The sequence below is a fragment of the Chiloscyllium plagiosum genome, chromosome 6 (assembly GCF_004010195.1).
Source record: "Chiloscyllium plagiosum isolate BGI_BamShark_2017 chromosome 6, ASM401019v2, whole genome shotgun sequence".
NCBI lineage: Eukaryota > Metazoa > Chordata > Chondrichthyes > Orectolobiformes > Hemiscylliidae > Chiloscyllium > Chiloscyllium plagiosum.
In genome coordinates, this window is record NC_057715.1 from 68,733,408 (window position 1) to 68,754,927 (window position 21,520).

The 21,520-nt window shown below is 40.5% G+C and overlaps 1 protein-coding gene across 1 annotated transcript in view; it reads left to right on the forward strand.

The window, feature by feature from the left end:
* Positions 1 to 21,520, forward strand: part of LOC122551056 (high-affinity choline transporter 1-like) — a 113,010-nt gene that overhangs the window by 33,663 nt on the left and 57,827 nt on the right. The window contains exon 4 of the mRNA XM_043692699.1: positions 20,579 to 20,734. Within this exon, the coding sequence (XP_043548634.1) occupies positions 20,579 to 20,734 (156 nt within the window). The remainder of the gene's footprint in view (positions 1 to 20,578; positions 20,735 to 21,520) is intronic.

The following is a 21,520-nucleotide window of genomic DNA, read 5'->3' on the forward strand; positions in this document are numbered from 1 at the left end:
GAATGAATGAATGAATGAATGAATGAATGAATGAGTGAGAATAGCCGTCAACCTTCCAACAAAGCTAACTGGGATCCAAAAAACAAAACATTAAATTACTGATTCATAGTGAAAGTGTATTGAATGTTTAGTTTCCAGCAGTTCAGTCGCTACAAAACATAGAAACAATGTGATAGAATACCCTGTACCGAACATTTGTCATTTGTTAAGTTTTAAATCTGCAGTTGAGATCTGAGATGCAGTATATAGGGCTGTAACTGCCTTGTCTAAATATGAGATGAAAACACATTCACTGTGACCTCACCCATCTGCAGAAGCTGTGTTTACAGTGATGGTTCTTCCACTGCTGAAGTGTGGTGGCTATTTCGATTGAAAGAAAAGCTTTTATTCGCTCATGCTGGTTATCTTGCTTCAACTTAAATACTGTAGTGACCAGAAATGTAAAACCACAGCATAGAAGGAAAGCAATACATTTAAGTAAGAGTTGATCATTGTTGAGGATGTTGATAAAATATTCTAACTACACATGAGTCAAAATGCCCGTTAAGTCAACACATACAGAAAGTATTATTATTGTGGAAGAATTATGGAATAACTGAATTAGTGAAAATCAGAAAGTAACCACTAAAAACTAAAGAAATGCATAAAGTTAATAAGTATGCCTTGATTAAAATCTCAAGAAGAACTGTCAAAATAATTAGTTTGACCCTTGAATAACGATATATTTCCAAGGCAAGATGATGTGTAGTTTTGAGGAGAACCTTTAGGTCGTGTTGCTCCTGTACCTCTGCTGCCCTTGTCCTTCTGATGTCACAGGTTTGAAAGTTGCTGTCTTAGGGCCTTGGTCAGTTCCTGCAGCATGCTTTGTGTCTTCAGTCTTCTCCATAAACAAACCCTCTTTTCACCATCTATTGCAATATGATGAGAGTCCAAAGGAAAGATTGTAATGAAGTTTCATTCTCTTACAGCATTGTGCGTTTTAATAATTTGTTTTACTTCTTTCAATGTTCCCAGATTTCAATTCCCAGGTATCACCATCCTGCTGGGGATTAGTCTGTAGGTGTCAAGTATCTTATATAATGGACCGTTACCCATGATATAAGGAATAATGGTAACTTCCTTTTAAGACATGGCAATCTCCTCTTGTACGTATTATCAAAGTCAGGGGAGAATTTTAACAGTTCTTAAACAAACCCTTGTTAGCGTTCAACAAACTCAGTAGTCTGGATACTGACCCAGCACACAGCCCCCTGCATCATAACTTGTAGGCTGTAGAGCATTAACACCACAGTGTACGCCTGCCATTATTAACAGGTTTCCAGTGCTCCAGAGAAGCCACACCATCATGTACATCTGAAGAGTAGCCCTAAAATGAGATACAATCTCAAGCGGTCTGGTTACACAACCTTGGTGCATGAAACAATGAGGAAGATTATTATCTTCTGGGTCTGGCTGTGAAATCAGGGACAGGAGTTCATTTCCTGAGGTAATTGTCAGATGGAGTGCAGTGCCCTACCATAGTATAGATGTCCAAAACTAAAAATGTCCAATTGAATCATCAAGGTGATTAAATCCCCTCAGTAGTACTATTAACTTGGGCCAAAAAAAAGACTAGGAGAAAGTAAGGATTACAGATGCTGGAGATCAGAGTCGAGACTGTGGTGCTGGAAAGGCACAGCAGTTCAGGCAGCATCCAAGGAGCAGGAGAATCAACGTCGATTCTCCTGCTCCTCGGATGCTGCCTGACCTGCCATGTTTTTCGAGCACCATAAAAAAGGACTCCTACCAGGTTTCATCAATAAAACCAAATTGTGAATAACCTTGGTCTTTATTAAGAGGCAAAATGGGTTATTAACTGTTACTATGTAAACTTAAACTTCATTCCCTTTAAACCCAAATACACACAAACATCCATACACATGATGAGATAGGACATATAGCTTTGCAATGTTTACTATGGGTGGAAAAGAGAAAGTCTTGGTAATGAACAGTCCAAAACTGAAAGGTGGAATGAGGTGATTTTTTCAGTCCTATTGGTTTCTGTTGATGAGATCACATTGCTGTGATTGAAGATCCTCAGTTGGTGTAGCTGATCAGTTAGAACTACGTATTATTATTGAGCTACCAGTTCAGAGGACTGTCTTTTACTCATAAAGAGAGTGAGTAAGTGTGGGTCAGAGAGAGGACTGCTTCCTTACAGCTCTCTCACGACTATAAAGTTTCTTTTATTTCCTGGAAAGACAGATAGAGACCTATTTTTAAAATCTCTATGGAGGTCTCTTTTGAATTATCTCCGCTCCCGAACAAAAATGATCTAAAAAGACATTCACAGAATCATAGAATCACATAGTTGAAAAGAAGGCCTTCAGCCCATCGGGTCTGTACCTCCAAAAATATACTACCACCTGCACTAGTCCCAGTTTCCCACACTAGGCCCACAGCCTTGAAAGTTACAACACTTCTAGTGCCCATCCAAGTATTTTAAAAGGTTGTGAGGTTTCCAGTCTCAACTACGGAGACTGGCTAGAACAGGGACAGGATTGGCTGTTGCAGACAGCCTTGAAAGTTACAACACTTCTAGTGCCCATCCAAGTATTTTAAAAGGTTGTGAGGTTTCCAGTCTCAACTACCCTTCCAGGCAGTGCGTACCAGACCACGTCACTCTCTGGGAGAGAAAGTGTTACCTCAAATCCTTACCAAACTTCCTGCCTTTCACTAAAATTATGTCCCCTTGTTATGAACCCTTCAACTAAGGGGAACATCTGCTTTCTATTAACTCTGTCCTTGCCCCTCATAATAATACACACTTCATCCAGGTACCCCTTCAACCTTCTCTGCTCCAACAAAAACAGCCCAAGCTTATCAAGCCTCTTTTCTCAACTAAAATACTCCATCCCATACAACATCCTGGTGAATCCCCTCCAATGCAATCACATCCTTCCTATAGTGCAGTGACCAGAACTGCACACACAAACCAAAATCTGTACAGCTCAACGCAATCTCCTTGCTCTTGTAATCTATGGCTCAACTGAGAAAGGCAAATAGGAGAAAATGAGGTCTGCAGATGCTGGAGATCAGAGTTGAGAATGTGTTGCTGGAAAAGCACAGCAGGTCAGGTAGCATCCAAGGAGCAGGAGATTCAACGTTTCAGGCCAGAGTCCTTCATCAGGTATCATTCCTGATGAATGGCTCTGGCCCGAAACGTCAATTCTCCTGCTCCTCGGATGCTGCCTGACCTGCTGTGCTTTCCTAGCAACACACTCTCAACTCTGATAAAGGCAAGTGTTGTATATGCCTTCTAACTACCTTATTAACCTATCCTAAGATCCCTTTATTCCTCTGAGCTTCCTGGTATCTTGCTATTCATTGACTACTTCCTTGTTGTGTTACTTCTTTCAAAGCACATCAACTCACCTTTCTCAGGGTTAAATTCTATCTGTCTCTGATTTGACCAACCCATCTATAAACTCCTGTTACCTATCACTTTTGTCTTCACTGTGAACTACACAGCCAATCAGCAAACTTACATTTCATCAATACCACCCCACTTTCGAACAAATCTATCTGAGGTATCACACTTCATGCACAGACAGAGCTTAGTGTCAATTTACATCTTGCTCAATTTAATCTTGATAAAGGTGTGAATGTCATTGATTGTTTACCAGAGCTGCAGAAACAGACATTACAGCTACAGTTCTGGAGTTGCATTGTTCAGGTGGAACAAATCCCAAACTTGGAGATCCTGAAAGTAACACGATAACATAAAAAATGTCAGCTTGGAGAATGCATATGCAATTCCAAATTGGCAAACTTCACTTGAGTAAGAAAGTGTTTTCTAGCCCTCCACCTTCTTCAAAATGTGCAAAACTGTATCAGTACAGAGATAAATATTTCTTTGAAATGGAATTAATTTGATCACCAGATTAAGCAAACTGCATCACTTTAAAACAAGATGGAAAACCATTACACCTCTACGCACCCAAGATTCCAGCTCTCTTACCAAATTGAGTTCAGAAAAATCTTCAGGAAATGACCAAAATGGATGCCTTTTCCCTGATGATCAAACCAACCAAATCGTGCTCAGAAGTCATAGAGTCGTAGAGATGTACAGCACGGAAACGAAACGTTCAGTCCGACTTGTCCATGCTGACCAGATATCCCAACCCAATCTAGTCCCACTTGCCAGCACACAGCCCATATTTCCTCCGAACCCTTCCTATTCATATACCCATTCAGATGCTTTTGTAAATGTTGCAATTTTACTGGCTTCCACCACTTCCTTTGGGCAGCCCATTCCGCACACACATCACCCTCTGCATGATAATGTTGCCCCTTAGGTCTTTTTTATATCTTTCCCGTCTCACCCTAAACCTATGCCCTCTAGTTCTGGACTCCCCCACCCCAGGGAAAAGACCTTGTCTACTTACCCCATCCATGCCCCTCATGATTCTATAAACAACTATAAGGTCACCTCTCAGCCTCTGACGCTCCAGGGAAAACATCCTTAGCCTTTTCAACCTCTCCCTATAGCTCAAATCCTCCAACCCTGTCAATTTCCTTGTAAATCTTTTCTGAACCCTTTCAAGTTCCACAACATCATTCTGATAGGAAGGAGACCTGAATTGCATGCAATATTCCAAAAGTGGCCTAACCAATGTCCTGTACAGGCACAACATGACCTCCCAACTCCTGTACTCAATACTCTGACCAACAAAGAAAAACATACCATATGCCTTCTTCACTATCCTACCTACCTGCAACTCTACTTTCAAGGAGCAATGCACTCCAAGGTCTCTTTGTTCAGCAACACTCCCTAGGACTTTACCATTAAGTGTATAAGTCCTACTAAGGTTTACTTTCCCAAAATGCAGCACCTAGCATTTATCTAAATTAAACTCTACTGCCGCTCCTCAACCCATTGGCCCATCTGATCAAGATCCTGTTGTAATCCAAGGTAACCTTCTTCGCTGTCCACTACACCTCCAATTTTGGTGTCATCTGCAAACTTACTAACGACATCCCTTATGCTTACATCCAAGTGGTCACTTTGCCCAAATAAACCGGATCTGTCAATGTGTCAGCAACTCGGCTCAACAAATTGTTTGCTACGGAGTTTCATCCCATGTTTACTGATGACAAGACCTTAGTTAAATTGCCTAACAGAGGAATTCTCAACAAATTAAATCCAGCAGTGAACTCTAGCAGGTCCCATTAGATGACCAATCAAAGTTGCTTATTAATGTTAACTCCATTTGTGACACATTGGCAAAAGTGAGGACTGCAGATGCTGGAAACCAGAGTTTAGATTAGAGTGGTGTTGGAAAAGCACGAGGAAACTGAATTGTTGTTATTTAGAATTGGAATAAGTAAACTGTTAATCAGAGATGACTTTCTGAACAAATTATATCAGGAATGCTTGCACATTACCAAGTGCAGAATCTGGACTCAGGCACTGAGTTTATGGCTAAAGATCTCAAAAGAAATCAAGGACCTTGTAGCTGACTGTGAAAGTTGTTATTCACAAGTCTCAATACAGAACTATTAATTCCTAATACTCCCCCACCAGAGTATGAGAGTGACTCAGAAATGACAGAAATGACCTAGCTATGTTTGACAGACTGTCTTGTTTTATCGCTGTCAACTATTTTTTGTGGTGAGAAGTTGGTTTCTTCATTTGGCTAAGTGACTAGTGATTTATTGTAGAACTAAATCAACAGGATGGGTTTAATCCTTGTACAGACTGTGGCAATTCCTGAGGCCTGTCTCCTCACATTATCACAAGCTGTGGAGTGATTACCCTCAAGCTGCACATAAAACATTATCTGTCTTTCTCTCTCTCTCTCTCTAATAGAGAAAGGTGCCCTCTAGTCCTTTAGAGATTATAGTTCTTTATCTTCTGATGCTTAAAGAGAAGCATTATATACCACCATTACAGACACAGTTATTGGTGTCACACATGCAGTGTTTGTAATACATGGGATCCCAGATGTGGTTGTATCTGACAATCGACCACAGTTCCAGTTTCCAGCCACTTTTGGATTTCAACATGTAACCAGCTTACCAACTCGTCCAAAGGGGAACAAGAAGATAGAATATGGATCATGAAATATTTTCTGAAAAATATGTTGAACTTGTATTGCCTCATGAAATTACTGGTCCACTTCGATCTGATGTAGCTTTCACCATCAGAGTTACTGAGGGAATGAGGAAAACTGATGAGTCCACTCCCCATCTTATTAAAGAGGTTGAATCCACAGTTGAGTCCAAAGGACTCTAAAAATGTTTCTAACAAGGAGGACGCTAATCAATAGCAGCAAGATCTTCATGACAATGGACGCCACCATTGCTGTAACTGGATTAAGGGGTATAAGAAAGGGACCAATAGAGGAATGATATGGTAATCCAAGACCAGCAACAATTGTATATTGTTCATATGATGGAGGGTGTCACATGGAGGAAATGCACCACTCAACCTTCATTAATGCTTCATCGGGATGAATCCAAAGAGGGACATCATGACAATAATGTTAGACAGACCATTCAAAAGCAACGTTAACATCAACAATTCTCAAGCAAACAAAGCATCAAGCCTCCAAGTCAGAACCAAATACATCTTGGAAAAATTGTCAAATCAATAGTTCACTTGAATCCATGAAGTCAGACACTTGGGAGGAGAAGAATTAATGGTGAATGTAATTTGCTTGTTTTTGCCATTGTAAAATGAGCTGGAAACTGGAAAGCTAGAAATATTCAAAATAGGAGCCGGCCATTCGGGCCTTCAAGCCTCTTCAATATGATTATGGCAAATCAACCAACTCAGTACTTTGGGAACTTCACGCTTTTAGCACTACGAACTACATATATCCCCTCCTTAAGCAAATAATGTTTGGCCTCAACTACTTTCTGTGGCAGAGAATTCCACAGGCTCTCCTCTCTGAGTGAAGATATTTCTCCTTACTTCAGTCTGAAATGGTCTACCCCATTTCCTTGAGCTATGACCCTTGGATTTGACTCACTGGTCATCAGGAGCATCCTGTCCAGTGTCTGATTAGAACTTATAGGTATGTGAGATCCCAGCCTCCTTCACCTAACACCATCACATCCCCACTCAATTCTTCTTTATACCAGTGAATGTGGCCCTAACTGTTCCAGTCTCTAGATGCATCATACCTGCCATCCTACAAGATCAGTCCAGTTAATCTTTGTTGCACTCCCTCCAAAGTCAGAACATCTTGCGGGAATTCTACCAGGATAAGGAAACCAAACATGCACACAATTCTTTGTGTGTGGTCCCACTAATGCCCTGTAGAATTGCAGCAACAAGTTACTTTGAGCGGGGCTGTTAAATAAGTGAATGGATATGAAAGGGTTATTCTAGGATTTAAGATTAAGATCTGTTCACTCTGATAAAAACTAATGACTGCTAGAAAGCTGCAGTTACCATTCCATCACTGGTCTACCTGGCAGAGAGAATGAACAGAGGAGAACAAGCTTTTCAGAGTTGAGGAGGAAGGAAGGTGATGAACGCTCTCAGGAGGTGGTTTTAATTGTTTTATAAGGGAATTAATATGGAAGAATTCATCCAGGAGCCAAGATGAAGCTCCATCCACTCTGATACCCAACATAGCCACTGGGGGGAGCACTGAGCAGTCCTGGACAGTTCAGGCAGTAAGTGGGATTCTGATACAGTAAAGGACATACTCATCTTGCCTACCTCTTGTTAGTAACCGTGCGCATAGTTATAGCACATGGAACATAGAACAGTACAGCACAGTTCAGGCCCCTTGAACCCTTGATATTGTACCGACCCTTTATCCTACTCTAAAATCAAACTAACCTATATACCCTTCATTTAGCTGTCATCCATGTGCCCATCTAAGATTCGCTTAAATTCCCTAATGTATCTGACTCTGCTACCACCACTAACAGTGCATTCCACACACCCACCACTCTCTGTGAAAAGAACTGACCTCTGACTACTTAGATGTAATAAATTACATCCTAAGGGGACTTGACTGGATGGATGTGAAAAGGATGTTTCGGCTTAGTGTCATACTGTCATACAGCACGGATAAAGACCCCTTGGTCTAACTTGTACATGCTGACCAGATATCCTAAACTGACCAGATATCCTAAGCTGACCAGATATCCTAAACTTTGCCCTATATCCCTCGAAACCCTTCCTGTTCATATACCCATCCAAAAACCTTTTAAATGTTGTAATTGTATCCACTTCCAACACTTCCTCTGACAGCTCATTCCATACAAGCACCAGTCTCTGTGTGAAAAATCTACCCCTCAGTCCCTTTTAAATCTTTCCCTTCTCACCTTACATCTATGCCCTCGAGTTTTGGAATCCTCTACTCTGGGAAAAAGACCTTGGCTCTTCATCTTATCTATGTCCCTCATGATTTTATAAACCTCTATAAGGTCACCCCTCAGCATCCGACGTTCCAGGGAAAACAGTCCCAGCCTATTCAGCCTCTTCCTAGAACTCAAACTTTCCAATCTTGGCAACATTCTTGTAATTTTTTTCTGCACTTTTCAACATATAGGCTGACTAGAATTGTACACAGTATTCCAAAATTGGCCCCTCCAATGTTTTGTACAGCTGCAACATGATGTCCCAACTCCTATATTCAATACAATGACCAATGAAGGTAAGCGTGTCAAAGCCTTCTTTACCACCTGGTCCGCCTGTGGCACCACCTTCAAGGAACAATGGGACTTTCAAGAAAAGCCCTAGTTCTTTCTATTCAGCAATACTCCCCTGGGTCGTGTTATCAACTGTATAAGCCCCGCCCCGGTTTGTCTTATACAAATGCAACACCTTGCATTTTATTATGGTCCAGATCAGACTCCGTCAAAACATTCTAAGAAGGCAGCCTAGGCCCTAACATTTTCTTATTTTAAAGGCAACAGTAAAGCGTCACAAAGCTAGTCCTTTTTTTTCTAAAAGCTGCTCCTTGGCTAAAGGATACTCTATCCTTGATATTTTTTCAGAGGGGTAATAAACTAGGCCAGGCTCTGATTAGTCTGCTTTGGTACAGAGATGAAAAGAATTTTGAGAGGCCTTTTGTTTATATGTAAACAGATGAGACTTCAGGCCAAAGTGGTCATGTTTTAGAAGTGTCCTGTATAACGAAAGGGGAGTGGTCAGTTCTCTAGCTGAGAAGTTCAGTTCAGAATTGAACTAGTGAGGAGTTCAGCAGTGAGCTGTGTGGAAACTCTCTCTCTCTTTCTGCCTTCAACTTCAACCTGTAAGCATTGTTCCAATTATATTGCATTTTAAAGTGGGTTTGATTATTGGGACTGTTGTATATGTTCAGAACAGCATATTTAAGTCTAGTTTGCATAGACTGAGTTCTGTAGGGGTGCTTTATTCTGTTCTTTGTGTTTCATTGTGTAATTTTGTGAATAATCATTTGTCTGTTTTAAAATCTAGTAGTCACCCTAGCTATCTTACTCCGCATAATTTTCACTGTACCAAAACAAATTGTAAAATTATGGTCTGGGCTGCCTGCTTAAGAATGTTTTGAGTGGTCTGGCCAAGTCCATAACAGATTGGGGGCTCATCCGGGATTTTACTCAGTGAGTGGTAGGTGTTAGTGACTTTATTTTGGGTGTTGGTTTGGTTAGGTAGACAAAGCTTTGGATAGTAATGTCTCTTTCAGTCCCCAAAAGTTTTCCAGATGTGGAGGCAGTGACTTTGGAAGTTTTGCAAACAGTGAATAAGACCAAGTTGCAAGAATTAGCAGAGAAGCTGGAATTGGAACTGCCTGCTTCTGGGAGGAAAGGAGAAATAATTCCAGCAATGGCTCAGCATTTAAACTTACTGGAGAAACCATCAGCATCTATAGAGATGGCAAGAATTCAATTGCAAATGAAGCAGCTTGAGTTAGAGGTGAGAGATAAGGAAAGGGCAGCAGAAATGAAACAGTTTGAGTTACAACTAAAAGCAGAACAGAGAGAAAAAAAGAGAACAGCGGGAGATGGCAAAAGAGACAGCAAAGAAGGAAAAAGAGAGCTTTTGAACTTCAAAAACTGACTCTTAAAAAGGAAAGTCAGCTTTAAAGGCTGAGGGTAGGCTTAGTGAGGAAGAATGTGAGGATGAGCAAGCCTCAGACGTCTAGTGGGAAACTGTTTAAGTATGTTCAAGCATTGCCTAAATTTGATGAGGACGATGTGGAAGTCATTTTCATCTCATTTGAAAAGGTGACTAAACAAATGCAGTGGCCAGTGGCAATGTGGCTTTTGTTGACTCAAACAAAATGTGCAGGTAGGGCGAGTGAGGTATTTGCATCACTATCAGAGGAGGTATCTGGGGAGAATGAGGAGGTGAAAAACGCCATTTTAAGTGCATATGAGCTTGTACCAGAAGCCCATCCACAAGATTTCAGGAATCTAAGGAGGGACCCTGGTCAAACCTATATTGATTTCGAAAGTATCCAACAGAGTAATTGTGATAGATGGATAAGAGCTTTAAAAATCGAGCAAACTAAGATGGCCTTAGGTAATTATTTTGGAGGAATTCAAAAACTCACTGCCTGAAGTAGTGTGAACTCATGTGGATGAGCAGAGAGTTAAAACACTAAGGTTAGCAGCTGAAGTGGCTGATGATTATGAGCTGGTCCATAAAACATGGTTTGGCTTCCAGACTCAATTTCAGTCCTTGAGGGATGGAAACTGGGGCAAAGAGAAATCCTCACTTGGGAAGGGAAAGGTAGATCTCAGTGAAGATCATAAGGATAACTTACCACAGGGTAAAAAAGAAACTGTTGAGGGGGACAAAGAAGTTTTAAAAAGCTCCAGTGTTTTCATTGTAATAAAGTGGGCCACACAAAATCACAGTGTTGGTGGGCTAGGATAAAGCCAGATGTAGGAAAACCAGACAAATCTGGAAGTTTTGTTGTACTAGTAATAAAAAGTACAAGGGAAGTTAGACAAGTGCCTCACAGTCTACAAGATTATCAGAGGTTAATTAAGGAGCAAGTACCAGATCTGCTTAAAAAATATATATGCAATGGTAATGTTATGCACATAGGCCAGGAGTAATAGGTAAGGTGGTTACAATATTAAGTCCTTAATGTTGAAGGATGAGGAGATATGTGCTCCTGAGGGACTATTGCCAGAAAAGGTATTGGTAGCAGGAATTAATGGTGAAATTAATGGTGCCCAGTTATGTAAAGTGAGGTTTGAAAATCCAGAGAAGAGTGGAGAATTTGTGGTAGGAATACTGGACAAACTCTCAGCCCCAGGAATACAATTTGTCCTTGCAAATGATATAGCTGATTCACCAGTAAGTGTGCTGCCTACTCTAGTTGAAAAGCCAGTGGGGATGTAGGCAACTGAAGATATGAAGAATGTTTATCGAGGAATTTTCCCTGATTGTGTGATCAGAAGATCACAGAGGCACAAGTTGAAACAGGAGAGATCAAAAGGCACAGATAAGGAAGCTGACATAGCATTATCCAAGACCCTTTTTGAGCAGACGAGTGGAACAGAGAAGGAGCAAATAGGTAATCATACAAGTGTCTTTAGCTCTGCTAAGCTGATTGAATTACAGCAGAAAGATGAGAACTTCAATAGTAAAATCAAAGGGCATTTACGGAGAAAGCTAGTGAATGCATTCCTGTGTGTTACTACTTAACGAATTATGTCTTAATGAGGAAATAGAGACCATCACACATTCAAGCAGATGAAAAGAAAGAGACTTTGTAGAGTGCCTCAGAGATGGATTCTTAGAGCAGCTGGTGCTGGAGCCGACCAGGGAGAAGGCAATTCTGGATCTGGTATTGTGTAACGAACCAGAATTGTTCAGAGACCTCGAAGTGAAGAGCCATTGGGAAGTAGTGACCATAGTGTACCCTCTCCCTCTCAAATCTGCAATTTGAGAGGGAGAGGGTACAGTTGGAAGTGACAGTACTTCTGTTGAATAAAGGGATCTATGGAGCTATGAGGGAGGAGCTGGCCAAAGTTCAATGGTGCAATACCTTAGCAGGGATAACTGTGGATGAACAATGGCGGATATTTCTGTGTATAATGCAGAAGTTGCAGGATCAGTTCATTCCTAAAAGGAAGAAAGATCCCAGGAGGAGGCATGGGCGGCCGTGGCTGACGAGGGAAGTTAAGAAACATATAAAGTTAAAAGAGAAAAAGTATAACATAGCAAAGATAAGTGGGAAAACTGAGGACTGGGAAGCTTTTAAAGAGCAACAGAGGATTACTAAGAAGGAAATACGCAGAGGAAAAATGAGATACGAAGGTAAATTGGCCAATAATATATAGGAGGATAGTAAAAGCTTTTTAGGTATGTGCAAGGCAAAAAAATGGTTAGGACTAAAATTGGGCCCTTGAACACAGAAACAGGGGAATATATTATGGGGAACAAAGAAATGGCAGAGGAATTAAATGGGTATTTCAGATCTGTATTCACTGGGGAAGACACAAGCAATCGCCCTGAGGTAACAGTGGCTGAAGGACCTGAACTTAAGGGATTCATCGCCTCCTGTATCTCTTGGACTATTCAAAAGAGACCCCTGCACTGATGTTACACCTGGGAGGTCCATGGTTTTAAAAAAGGACTTCACCTTCGCCAATCTATTCTCACAGCCCACCGACCAGTACAACTCAGAGTAGAACTTCCTGACTACTGTGTTAGTCTTTTTTGGAATTGCAAGTAAGAGTACCAGCACACTCTCTAATGGATGTGATAGATTGGGGGACATTCTTCTTTCTAGCCAGGTACGCCAGATCCTACCCAGTTTATCACCATACTTGAATAACATCTGCTTCAAAAAGAAAATCTCCCTCTTGGCTGTCTACGTGAGCAAAGCATTCAGAGTAGCCCTGAGGGCTGTAATCCACTGCAACTTGGTCACAGATTGTCTTTCAAAGTATGCCATCTCAGCTGCCTTCAGCCGGGCCTCGAGCATACGCTGCTGCTCTCCCCTCTGCCGCCTCCGGGTCACCGAGTAAGAAATAATCAAACCCCTTGCATAGGCCTTAGCAGTCTCCCAGAGCACTGACGGGTTATTGGCCATACTCAAATTAAAATCCCAAAAAATTTTAAAATCCCATGAAAAATACTCAATGAATTTGCTATCCTTCAGGAGGAAAGGATCCATGCGCCAATGCCACGAGCCTGTCTCATCACCAGTGGCCTTAACCTCCATGTGCACTGCTGCATGATCAGTAATGGCTACATTCCCAATTCTGCAAGACAGCACCGAATTCAAAAAGGCCGATGGGGCAAAAAACATGTCAATCCTCGTATAGCATTTATGTGGGTTAGAGAAAAAGGTAAAGTACCTACCCTCAGGGCGAAGGTATCTCCACACATCCACCAACCCCAGCTCCAAGTTCAGGTCCACCAGCTGCCTGGATTGCGGGGATATACTCACAAGACCCCAAGGCATCCTGTCCACTTCGGGGTCCATAAGGCGATTGAAGTCTCCCCCTATAATTGTATGACGCACCCCAAGGGCCATCAACCTGGAAAACACATCTGTTGAAAAGAATACGGGGTAGACCATTAAGGACAGAGATGAGGAGAAACTTCTTCACCCAGAGAGTGGTGGCTGTGTGGAATGCTCTGCCCCAGAGGGTAGTGGAGGTCCAGTCTCTGGATTCATTTAAGAAAGAGTTGGATAGAGCTCTCAAAGATAGAGGAATCAAGGGTTATGGAGATAAAGCAGGAAGAGGATACTGATTAGGAATGTTCAGCCATGATCATATTGAATGGCGGTGCAGGCTCGAAGGGCTGAATGGCCTACTCCTGCACCTATTGTCTATTGTCTATAAAAATGGGCAAAGAGTCATCAAATTGTTTTGCCAGTACGGTATAAAAAGGAGGTGCTATGAGTGGCTCATGAGCTATCATCTGGAGGTCATTTAGGGGTGAGGAAACACAAGCTAAAATACAAAGACATTTTTACTAGCCTGGACTATACAAGGATGCAGTTGAATTTTGCCAGACGTGTCATACATGTCAGCTAATCGGAGAGCCACAGGCAGTTGGGAGCATGGTGGCTCAGTGGTTAGCACTACTGCCTCACAGTGCCAGGGACCCAGGTTCAATTCCAGCCTTGGACGACTGTCTGTGTGGAGTTTGCACATTCTCCCCATGTCTGCGTGTGTTTGCTCCGGTATCCTCCCACAGTCCAAAGATATGCAGGTCGGGTGAATTGGCCATGCTAAATTGCCCATAGTGTTAGGTGCATTAGTCAGAGGGAAATGGGTCTTGGTAGGTTACTCTTCGGAGGGTCGGTGCAGACTTGCTGGGCCGAAGGACCTGTTTCCACACTGGAGGGAATCTAATCTAATCAGTAATATAACCTGCAACTTTAACATCTATTCCAGCATTTGTGGAATCTTTCACAAGAGTCTTGATTGACTGTGTAGGTCCCCTATCTCAAACAAAAAGTGGGAATAAGTATTTATTAACAATAATGGACGTGTCAACTAGATTTCAAGACGAATCCCATTATGCAACATCACAGCTAAATGGGTTGGAGAAGAATTACTTAAATTTTTTACTAGATACAGACTGCTGATAGAGATCCAGTCAGATTAAGGATCTAACTTCACATCAAAACTATTCAAGGAGGTTATGATTAACTTGGTAATAAAGCAATCCAAATCTATTGCGTACCATTCATAATTGCAGACAGTGCAAAAGAGATGGCATCAAACACTGAAGACCATGTTGAGGGCTTATGGTCAGGGTTATCGAGATGATTGGGACAAGGGAGTTTCATTTGTACTCTTTGCGATCAGAGATGCACCAAATTAATTGACCAAATTCAGTCCATTTGAATTAATTTTTGGGCATAAGGTAAGAGGACCACTAAAATTGATTAAGGAAAAATTAATAAGTCAGAATTCAGAGACCACCATTTGGACTATGTGTCAAATTTTATAGAACGATTAAATAGAGCTGGAGAGTTGGCTAGTCTGCAGTTAAAAGTATCATAGCATACAATGAAACAGGAAGAGGATACAAAGTCACAAATTCACAATTTTGCAATTGGAGATAAGGTATTGGTGTTACTTTCAGTGACAGGTGAGCCTATAAAAGCAAGGTTTAGTGGACCGTTTCAAATTGAGAAGAAATTGAGTGAGGTGAACTATTTGATAAGGACTCCAGGCAGGAAGAAATCTCACAGAGCATGTCATGTACATATGCTCAAAAAGTATTTTGATAGGGAAGGAAAGCAAGAGGAGATGGTGTTAATGATTACAGCACAGGAAGAAGAACCAAATTCGGAGGATTCTGAATTGAACATTCCTCACATCAAATTGGACAATGAGGAAGTTGTCAAAAATTGGGATAAATTATTGAGTTACCTTCTACAAAAAAATCGCAATGACCCAGAAGAGTTATTACTATCACATGGGGAGATATGCGGAAATAAACTGGGAAATACTAACCTATTGTGCATGATGTAGAGATAAGAGATGCTGTTCCAAATAAGCAACATCCTTATCAGCATAACCCTCTAACGTTAGCACAGGTTCAGAAAGAGATAGAGATCATGCTCCTAGATGGCATAATTGAAGTGAGTTACAGTGACTAGAGCTCACCCCATAGTCATGGTGCTAAAGCCAGATGGTACTCAACGGTTATGTGTGGGCTATTGCAAAATCAACGCCGTTACAAAGACTAATGCATATCCAATTCTATGGTTGGAGGTCTGTTTTGAAATGTGGGACAAGAAACTTACATTTCTGAGTTGGACTTTCTCAGAGGCTACTGGCAAGTACCTCTGTCAGAGAGAGCAAAGGCATTTCGGCTTTTGTTACAGCAAATGGGCTATATCAGTTCAAAGTGATGCCATTTGGTATGAAGAACGCTCCAGCCACATTTCAGAGACTGACTAATAAGGTTATTGCCGGATTACACAATTGTGTGATGTATATTGATGACCTGGTGATTTTTGTCACTCATGGAAGGAACATTTACAGCATTTATTGGATTTGTTCGATTGACTTCGGAAGGCAGGCTTGGTGGTAAACATTGCTAAAAGTGAATTTGATAAAGCGCAAGTCACCTTCCTGGGCCATGTTATTGGAGATGGACAAATGGCCCCATAGGATGTGAAAACAAAAGTAATTGGGGAATTTCCCACACTTGGCGTAAAAAGCAGTACTATGGTTTGTGGGGTTGAATGGATTTTACTGGAAACTTGTGCCGAACTTTAGCAGTGTGGCTGCTCCACTCACTGAATTGCTATAAAAGGGCAAGAGGTTTCAGTGGACAGTGGACTGTCAAAAGGCATTTGACAGCCTAAAAACTGTGTTAACCACTGCCCCAGTATTAGCCGCACCGGATTACACAAAGCCTTTCAAGGTGGATATCGATGCCAGTGATGTGGGTTTTGGTGCGGTGGTCCTGCAGGAGGATGACAAGGGAATAGAAAGACTCACTGGGTGTTTTTCCAGGAAGTTAATAGTTTATCAACAGAAATATTCAATGGTGGAGAAAGAGACTTTAAGTTGGCGTTGGTCTTCCAACATTTCAGTGTTTATATTACCAGCAATGCATCTGAGACAATTGTATACACTGATCACAATCCATTGACATTTGTGGAAACATTTAAGAACAAAAATGCCAGACTGTTTAGATGCAGCTTGTTGTTACAGCCATTCAATTTGACAATTATGCATGTGGCAGGTCGCGAAACCATGTTTGCTAATGCATTATCGAGACTCAAATAAGACAAGGAGGCATTCAGTGGTGAGTATATCGCGGCCTGAATTTTCATTTGGTTGTGCACGTTTGCATGTTTATAGTTAGTATAGTGTATATGTGTGTTTAGACTACCAACTGGGTTTTGCTGGGTTAAAAATGAGGCCATCTTTTGGTATTGATAGTTCATTTCTATTAAGCGTGGAGGTGTCACAAAGCTAGTCCTTTTGTTTTATCTAAAAGCTGTTCCTTGGCTCAAGGTTACTCTGTCCTTGATTTTTTTTCAGAGGGGTAATAAACTGAGCCGGGCTCTGATCAGATGGGGTTTGGTACAGAGGTGAAAAGGACTTCGAGAGGCCTTTTGTTTATATGTAAACAGATGAGACTTCAGGCCAAAGTGGACATGTTTTAGAAGTGACTTGTATAATGGAAAGGGAGTGGTCAGCTCTCTAGCCTAGCAGTTTAGTTCAGTCTTGAACTGGTGAGGAGTTCAGCAGTGAGCAGTGTGGAAACTCTCTCTTGTTTCTACCCTTCAACTTCAACCTTTAAGCGTGTATTCCATTTATGCTGGGGTTTAAAGAGAGTTTCTTCATTGGGACTGTTGTATATGTTCAGAACAGCATAATTAAGTGTAGTTTGGATAGACTGAGTTCTGTAGGGGTTCTTTATTCTGTTCTTAGTGTTTCATTGTGTAATTTTGTGAATAAATTGTTGTCTGTTTTAAAATGTAGTCATCATCCTTGCTATCTTACTCCGCTTAATTTTCACTGTACACTTACTGAAACAAATTGCAAATTTATGGTCTGGGCTGCCTGCTTAAGACTGTTTTGAGTGGTCTGGCTGAGTTCATAACAAAAGTGTTCAGCTGTAATGTGACTGGTCAAACTATTCGACATTAAGCAAACTACAATTTAGTAAAACACTGTAGTTAAAATACAACCAAAGAAAGAGAAATTTAGAATATTAACTTAATTGGAAACTTAACTGAATGGTAGATTCAAAAACTATTACTAATTAATTGTTCCTATATAATGATATATCAAAAATACATTGCTTGGCTAAAAGGAAAATCAGACACAAATTCTCACATGCAGTTCTCCAATCCAGGAGGAAAAAGTATCAAGAGAAACTTCAGACAAAGTAGCAGGCAAGAGACATTTATTGAAGATCCCAACTCTTTTGAGACCCCAATAGCTTCTGCCTAAAGTTAAACCTAAAAAAGAAGCTAGAAAGCCTGGTCTGTGAGGGCTGGCCACACCCAAGCTGCTTCCATTGTTCCAACTTTAGAAACAAATCCTCCGGGCCAAACAAGTGGAATTCAGTAGCCAGCTTGGCATCTCAGCCTTACAATGTCTTTTCAAAATAACCAGGACAACATAACCTCTTGAAAGCCACAGCATTGTCACAATTTGTACAAATTACACTTCATCTGCCACTCCTCAACGCATTGACTCAGTTAATTAAAGTCTTGTTGTACTCTGAGATAATCTTCTTCAGTGTCCACTATGTCATCAATTTTGGTCTTATTCACAAACTTACTAAACATACCTCCTATATTCACATCCAAATCATTTATATAAATGACAAAAAGCAGTGGACCCAATATCAATCCTTTTGGTACACTGCTGGTCACAGGCCTCCAGTCTGAAAAGCAACCCCTATCTTCTACCTTCAAACCATTTCTTTTGCATAAAAGCAAACTATTCATTCTTTTGTTTGTTTGTTTAATAAAGGCAGGTTGGAATGGTTGTTTGGCAGTGCCTTTTGTTTCAGCAACCTAGCCAGTGGACACTGTGATGACCCATTATAGAGGGAAAGTAAGCCATGGCAGTGCTGAAAGAGGAGCTGGCACCATAGTATGATTAGTTAATCATGGACTCATGGACAGTCCAGCTAGAAAGAGGGCAGATGTTTGCACAAACCCAGTCATAATGTGGTACTGTATGCAGAGATGGCATTACTTCATTTTAATCTGAAAACAGAATAAGATAACCGATACCATTGTGACTTGGAAATATATCCCCATTCTTTTGTTTTGATTGGATTAAAATCCTGGGGGTGGGGGATTCCTTCCTAACAGCACTATGTACAGACACTTCATGAACTGCAGCTGATCAGAAGATAACTCACCATCATTTCCTCTGGCTAGATATGATTCCCACATCACACGAACAAATAATGAAAAGTTTTTAGTAAAATTGTATCCATTTCATAATACTCCTCAATGACACATAATAAATTATGCCACAATACCCTTTTAATAGCTATTGTTACTTTATTAGCTTGGTGACCACCATATTCTGAAATTAATCAGCACACAGCTTGCAATGTGAGTACTTACCCTTTACATTTGATTGGCATTATAGATTACTGCAAGTTCTCCCTTTTGTTTCAGTTAGGTAAAAAGCAAAAATCAGTTGTAGTTTAATCTTCCTTTGCTTTTCACTGTTAGAAGGTTCGTCAGGTTAGCTGCCAGTTCAAACTACTAATTCATTCTTAGGTGTCATGCCCTGGCATCTAAACTCAACTGGTCATGCTCCAACAAACATTGTTAATGTTTACTAGAATACAAGGGTGAAAAAACTTAACTATCTCAAGAATATATTGAGATTGAAAATCAGTCCTGAGACTAATGTTTCAATTAAACTTGATTGGCATTCCCAAAATAGATGTGTTCTGTAAATTTAATCTCTTGTAATGAAATTTAAGACAGCAGTATTTTAATATAAATTCTATGATTTATGATATGTCAGTCAAATATCTTAAAATATGATCCTTGTTCTCCAACATATTACATTGGCAGTATGTTTGTTCTTTTGCAGCAGCATGACCTTTAGATGCTATAAAACATTTCTGGTATTCTAAGGTTATATTTTAATGCCCTTTTTGAAAAATGAGACATATAGAAATGAATACTGTTACTGAGTAAAACAACAATACAGTATGTCATGCTTTTATATGAAACAGTTAATTTTAAGTATGAGTTTTTATGTAAGGTATTATACCATCACATGACAATTTAAAGCATCATATACCAAATTTCAATTTAAATCTTTTCTAATTGTTATAGACATTGGATAAAATTTGCCATTCTCCCTCACTTGCTACATAAAACATTCCAAACTCAAAGAAGGATCATTCCTGTTTTATGTAGGAAATTGCAGCTAATCAGTCCTGACAGAGCCACAGAACATTGTTTTATTTTTCAGTATGGCTGCAGTGTCACATCATAAGATCCTTAGATATAGAACACAAATAGTCCATTATGCTCATCTAACCTGATCCACCATTCAACATGACTGACCTGACAATGACATTCACTCAATATTTCTGCCGGCTCCCTGTTGCCAGTGACTCTCTTGGTCATTAAAATCTGTCCAACTTTGATATGAATATATTCAATGACCTAACCCATACTGTTCTCTGTGTAAGAGAATGCCAAGGACTAATAACTTCCTCATCAACTACTAAATGTGAGACTGTTTATCTTTTAGATTCTGCCCCATAATTCTTGATTTTCTCATGACAGAAAATATCTTCTCAGTATCTACCCTACTGAGCCTCTTCAGAAACCTAAGTTTCAATAAGATCACCTCACATTGTCCAATTTTATACTCCATCAACTAACTTATCGCAAATTCATTGAATTTATCTCTAATCCATTTGCAAAATCTTTGTATCCTCCCACAATTTTTTTTCTCCTACTTTGCTTTCCTTGGATTAGATCCAAGTGTCAGCAGCATGACCAGTTGTATCGTACCATAGCTAATGCAATATTTTATTTATTTCATAGCAGTTTACATCACAAATATTTTTACACTATAGTATTGCCAATTTAAATAAAGGAATGGTATATAACAAATTGGTTCTTTAATAACATTTTTACAGGCGGTTTGTTTTTCGCTAAAACAATGCGTTCAAGAAGGTATGTGACTATGTTGGACCCCTTTCAGGAAACCTATGGTGGAAGGATAGGTGGCCTGATGTTCATCCCTGCTGTCATGGGAGAGCTCTTTTGGTCAGCATCTGTTCTGTCTGCTCTTGGTGAGAAAATATGGCATTAATTCTAAAACTTTTCTTAATTATATGCTGTAAGTAATGAAGATATAGTTCTAAAGAAGGCTGTTTGTTTAGTTTTGAAACAGACAGCAGAATACTGCAGCCCATGTTGGTGAGATTCTACTCCTCATACAAGTTGGGACTTGAGTTCAGCCTCAACATTTACAATATAATTATCTTGGGGTAAAAATTCTGCTACATGAAAACTGGACACTGATTTATGTCCCTGATCCTCTTATTAGTATTCCTAGCAAGCACAACCAACCTAAACACCCTCAACAGTTCAGAGCTGGTATGTCTCCTTTGAGGAGAGGTGGTTAACAGTAGATTTGGTATGTGTTCAAAGTTGTGAGCAATTTCTGATAAGAAGCAACTGCTTCCAATCGAAGAAACCTCAAGACAAGTTTAAGAGTATTCAGAAGAATCAGAGGTGACCTTTCTTGCACGGTCATTTAGATCCAGGATGGGCTTCCAAAAAGTCTGGTGGATGCTGACTAGATAATAAAAGAGAATTGTTGTGGTTCCGTTCGCCGAGCTGGGAATTTGTGTTGCAGACGTTTCATCCCCTGTCTAGGTGACATCCTCAGTGTTTGGGACCCTCCTGTGAAGCGCTTCTGTGATGTTTCCTCCGGCATTTATAGTGATTTGTATCTGCCGCTTCCGGTTGTCAGTTCCAGCTATCCGCTGCAGTGGCCGGTATATTGGGTCCAGGTCGATGTGCTTATTGATTGAATCTGTGGATGAGTGCCATGCCTCTAGGAATTCCCTGGC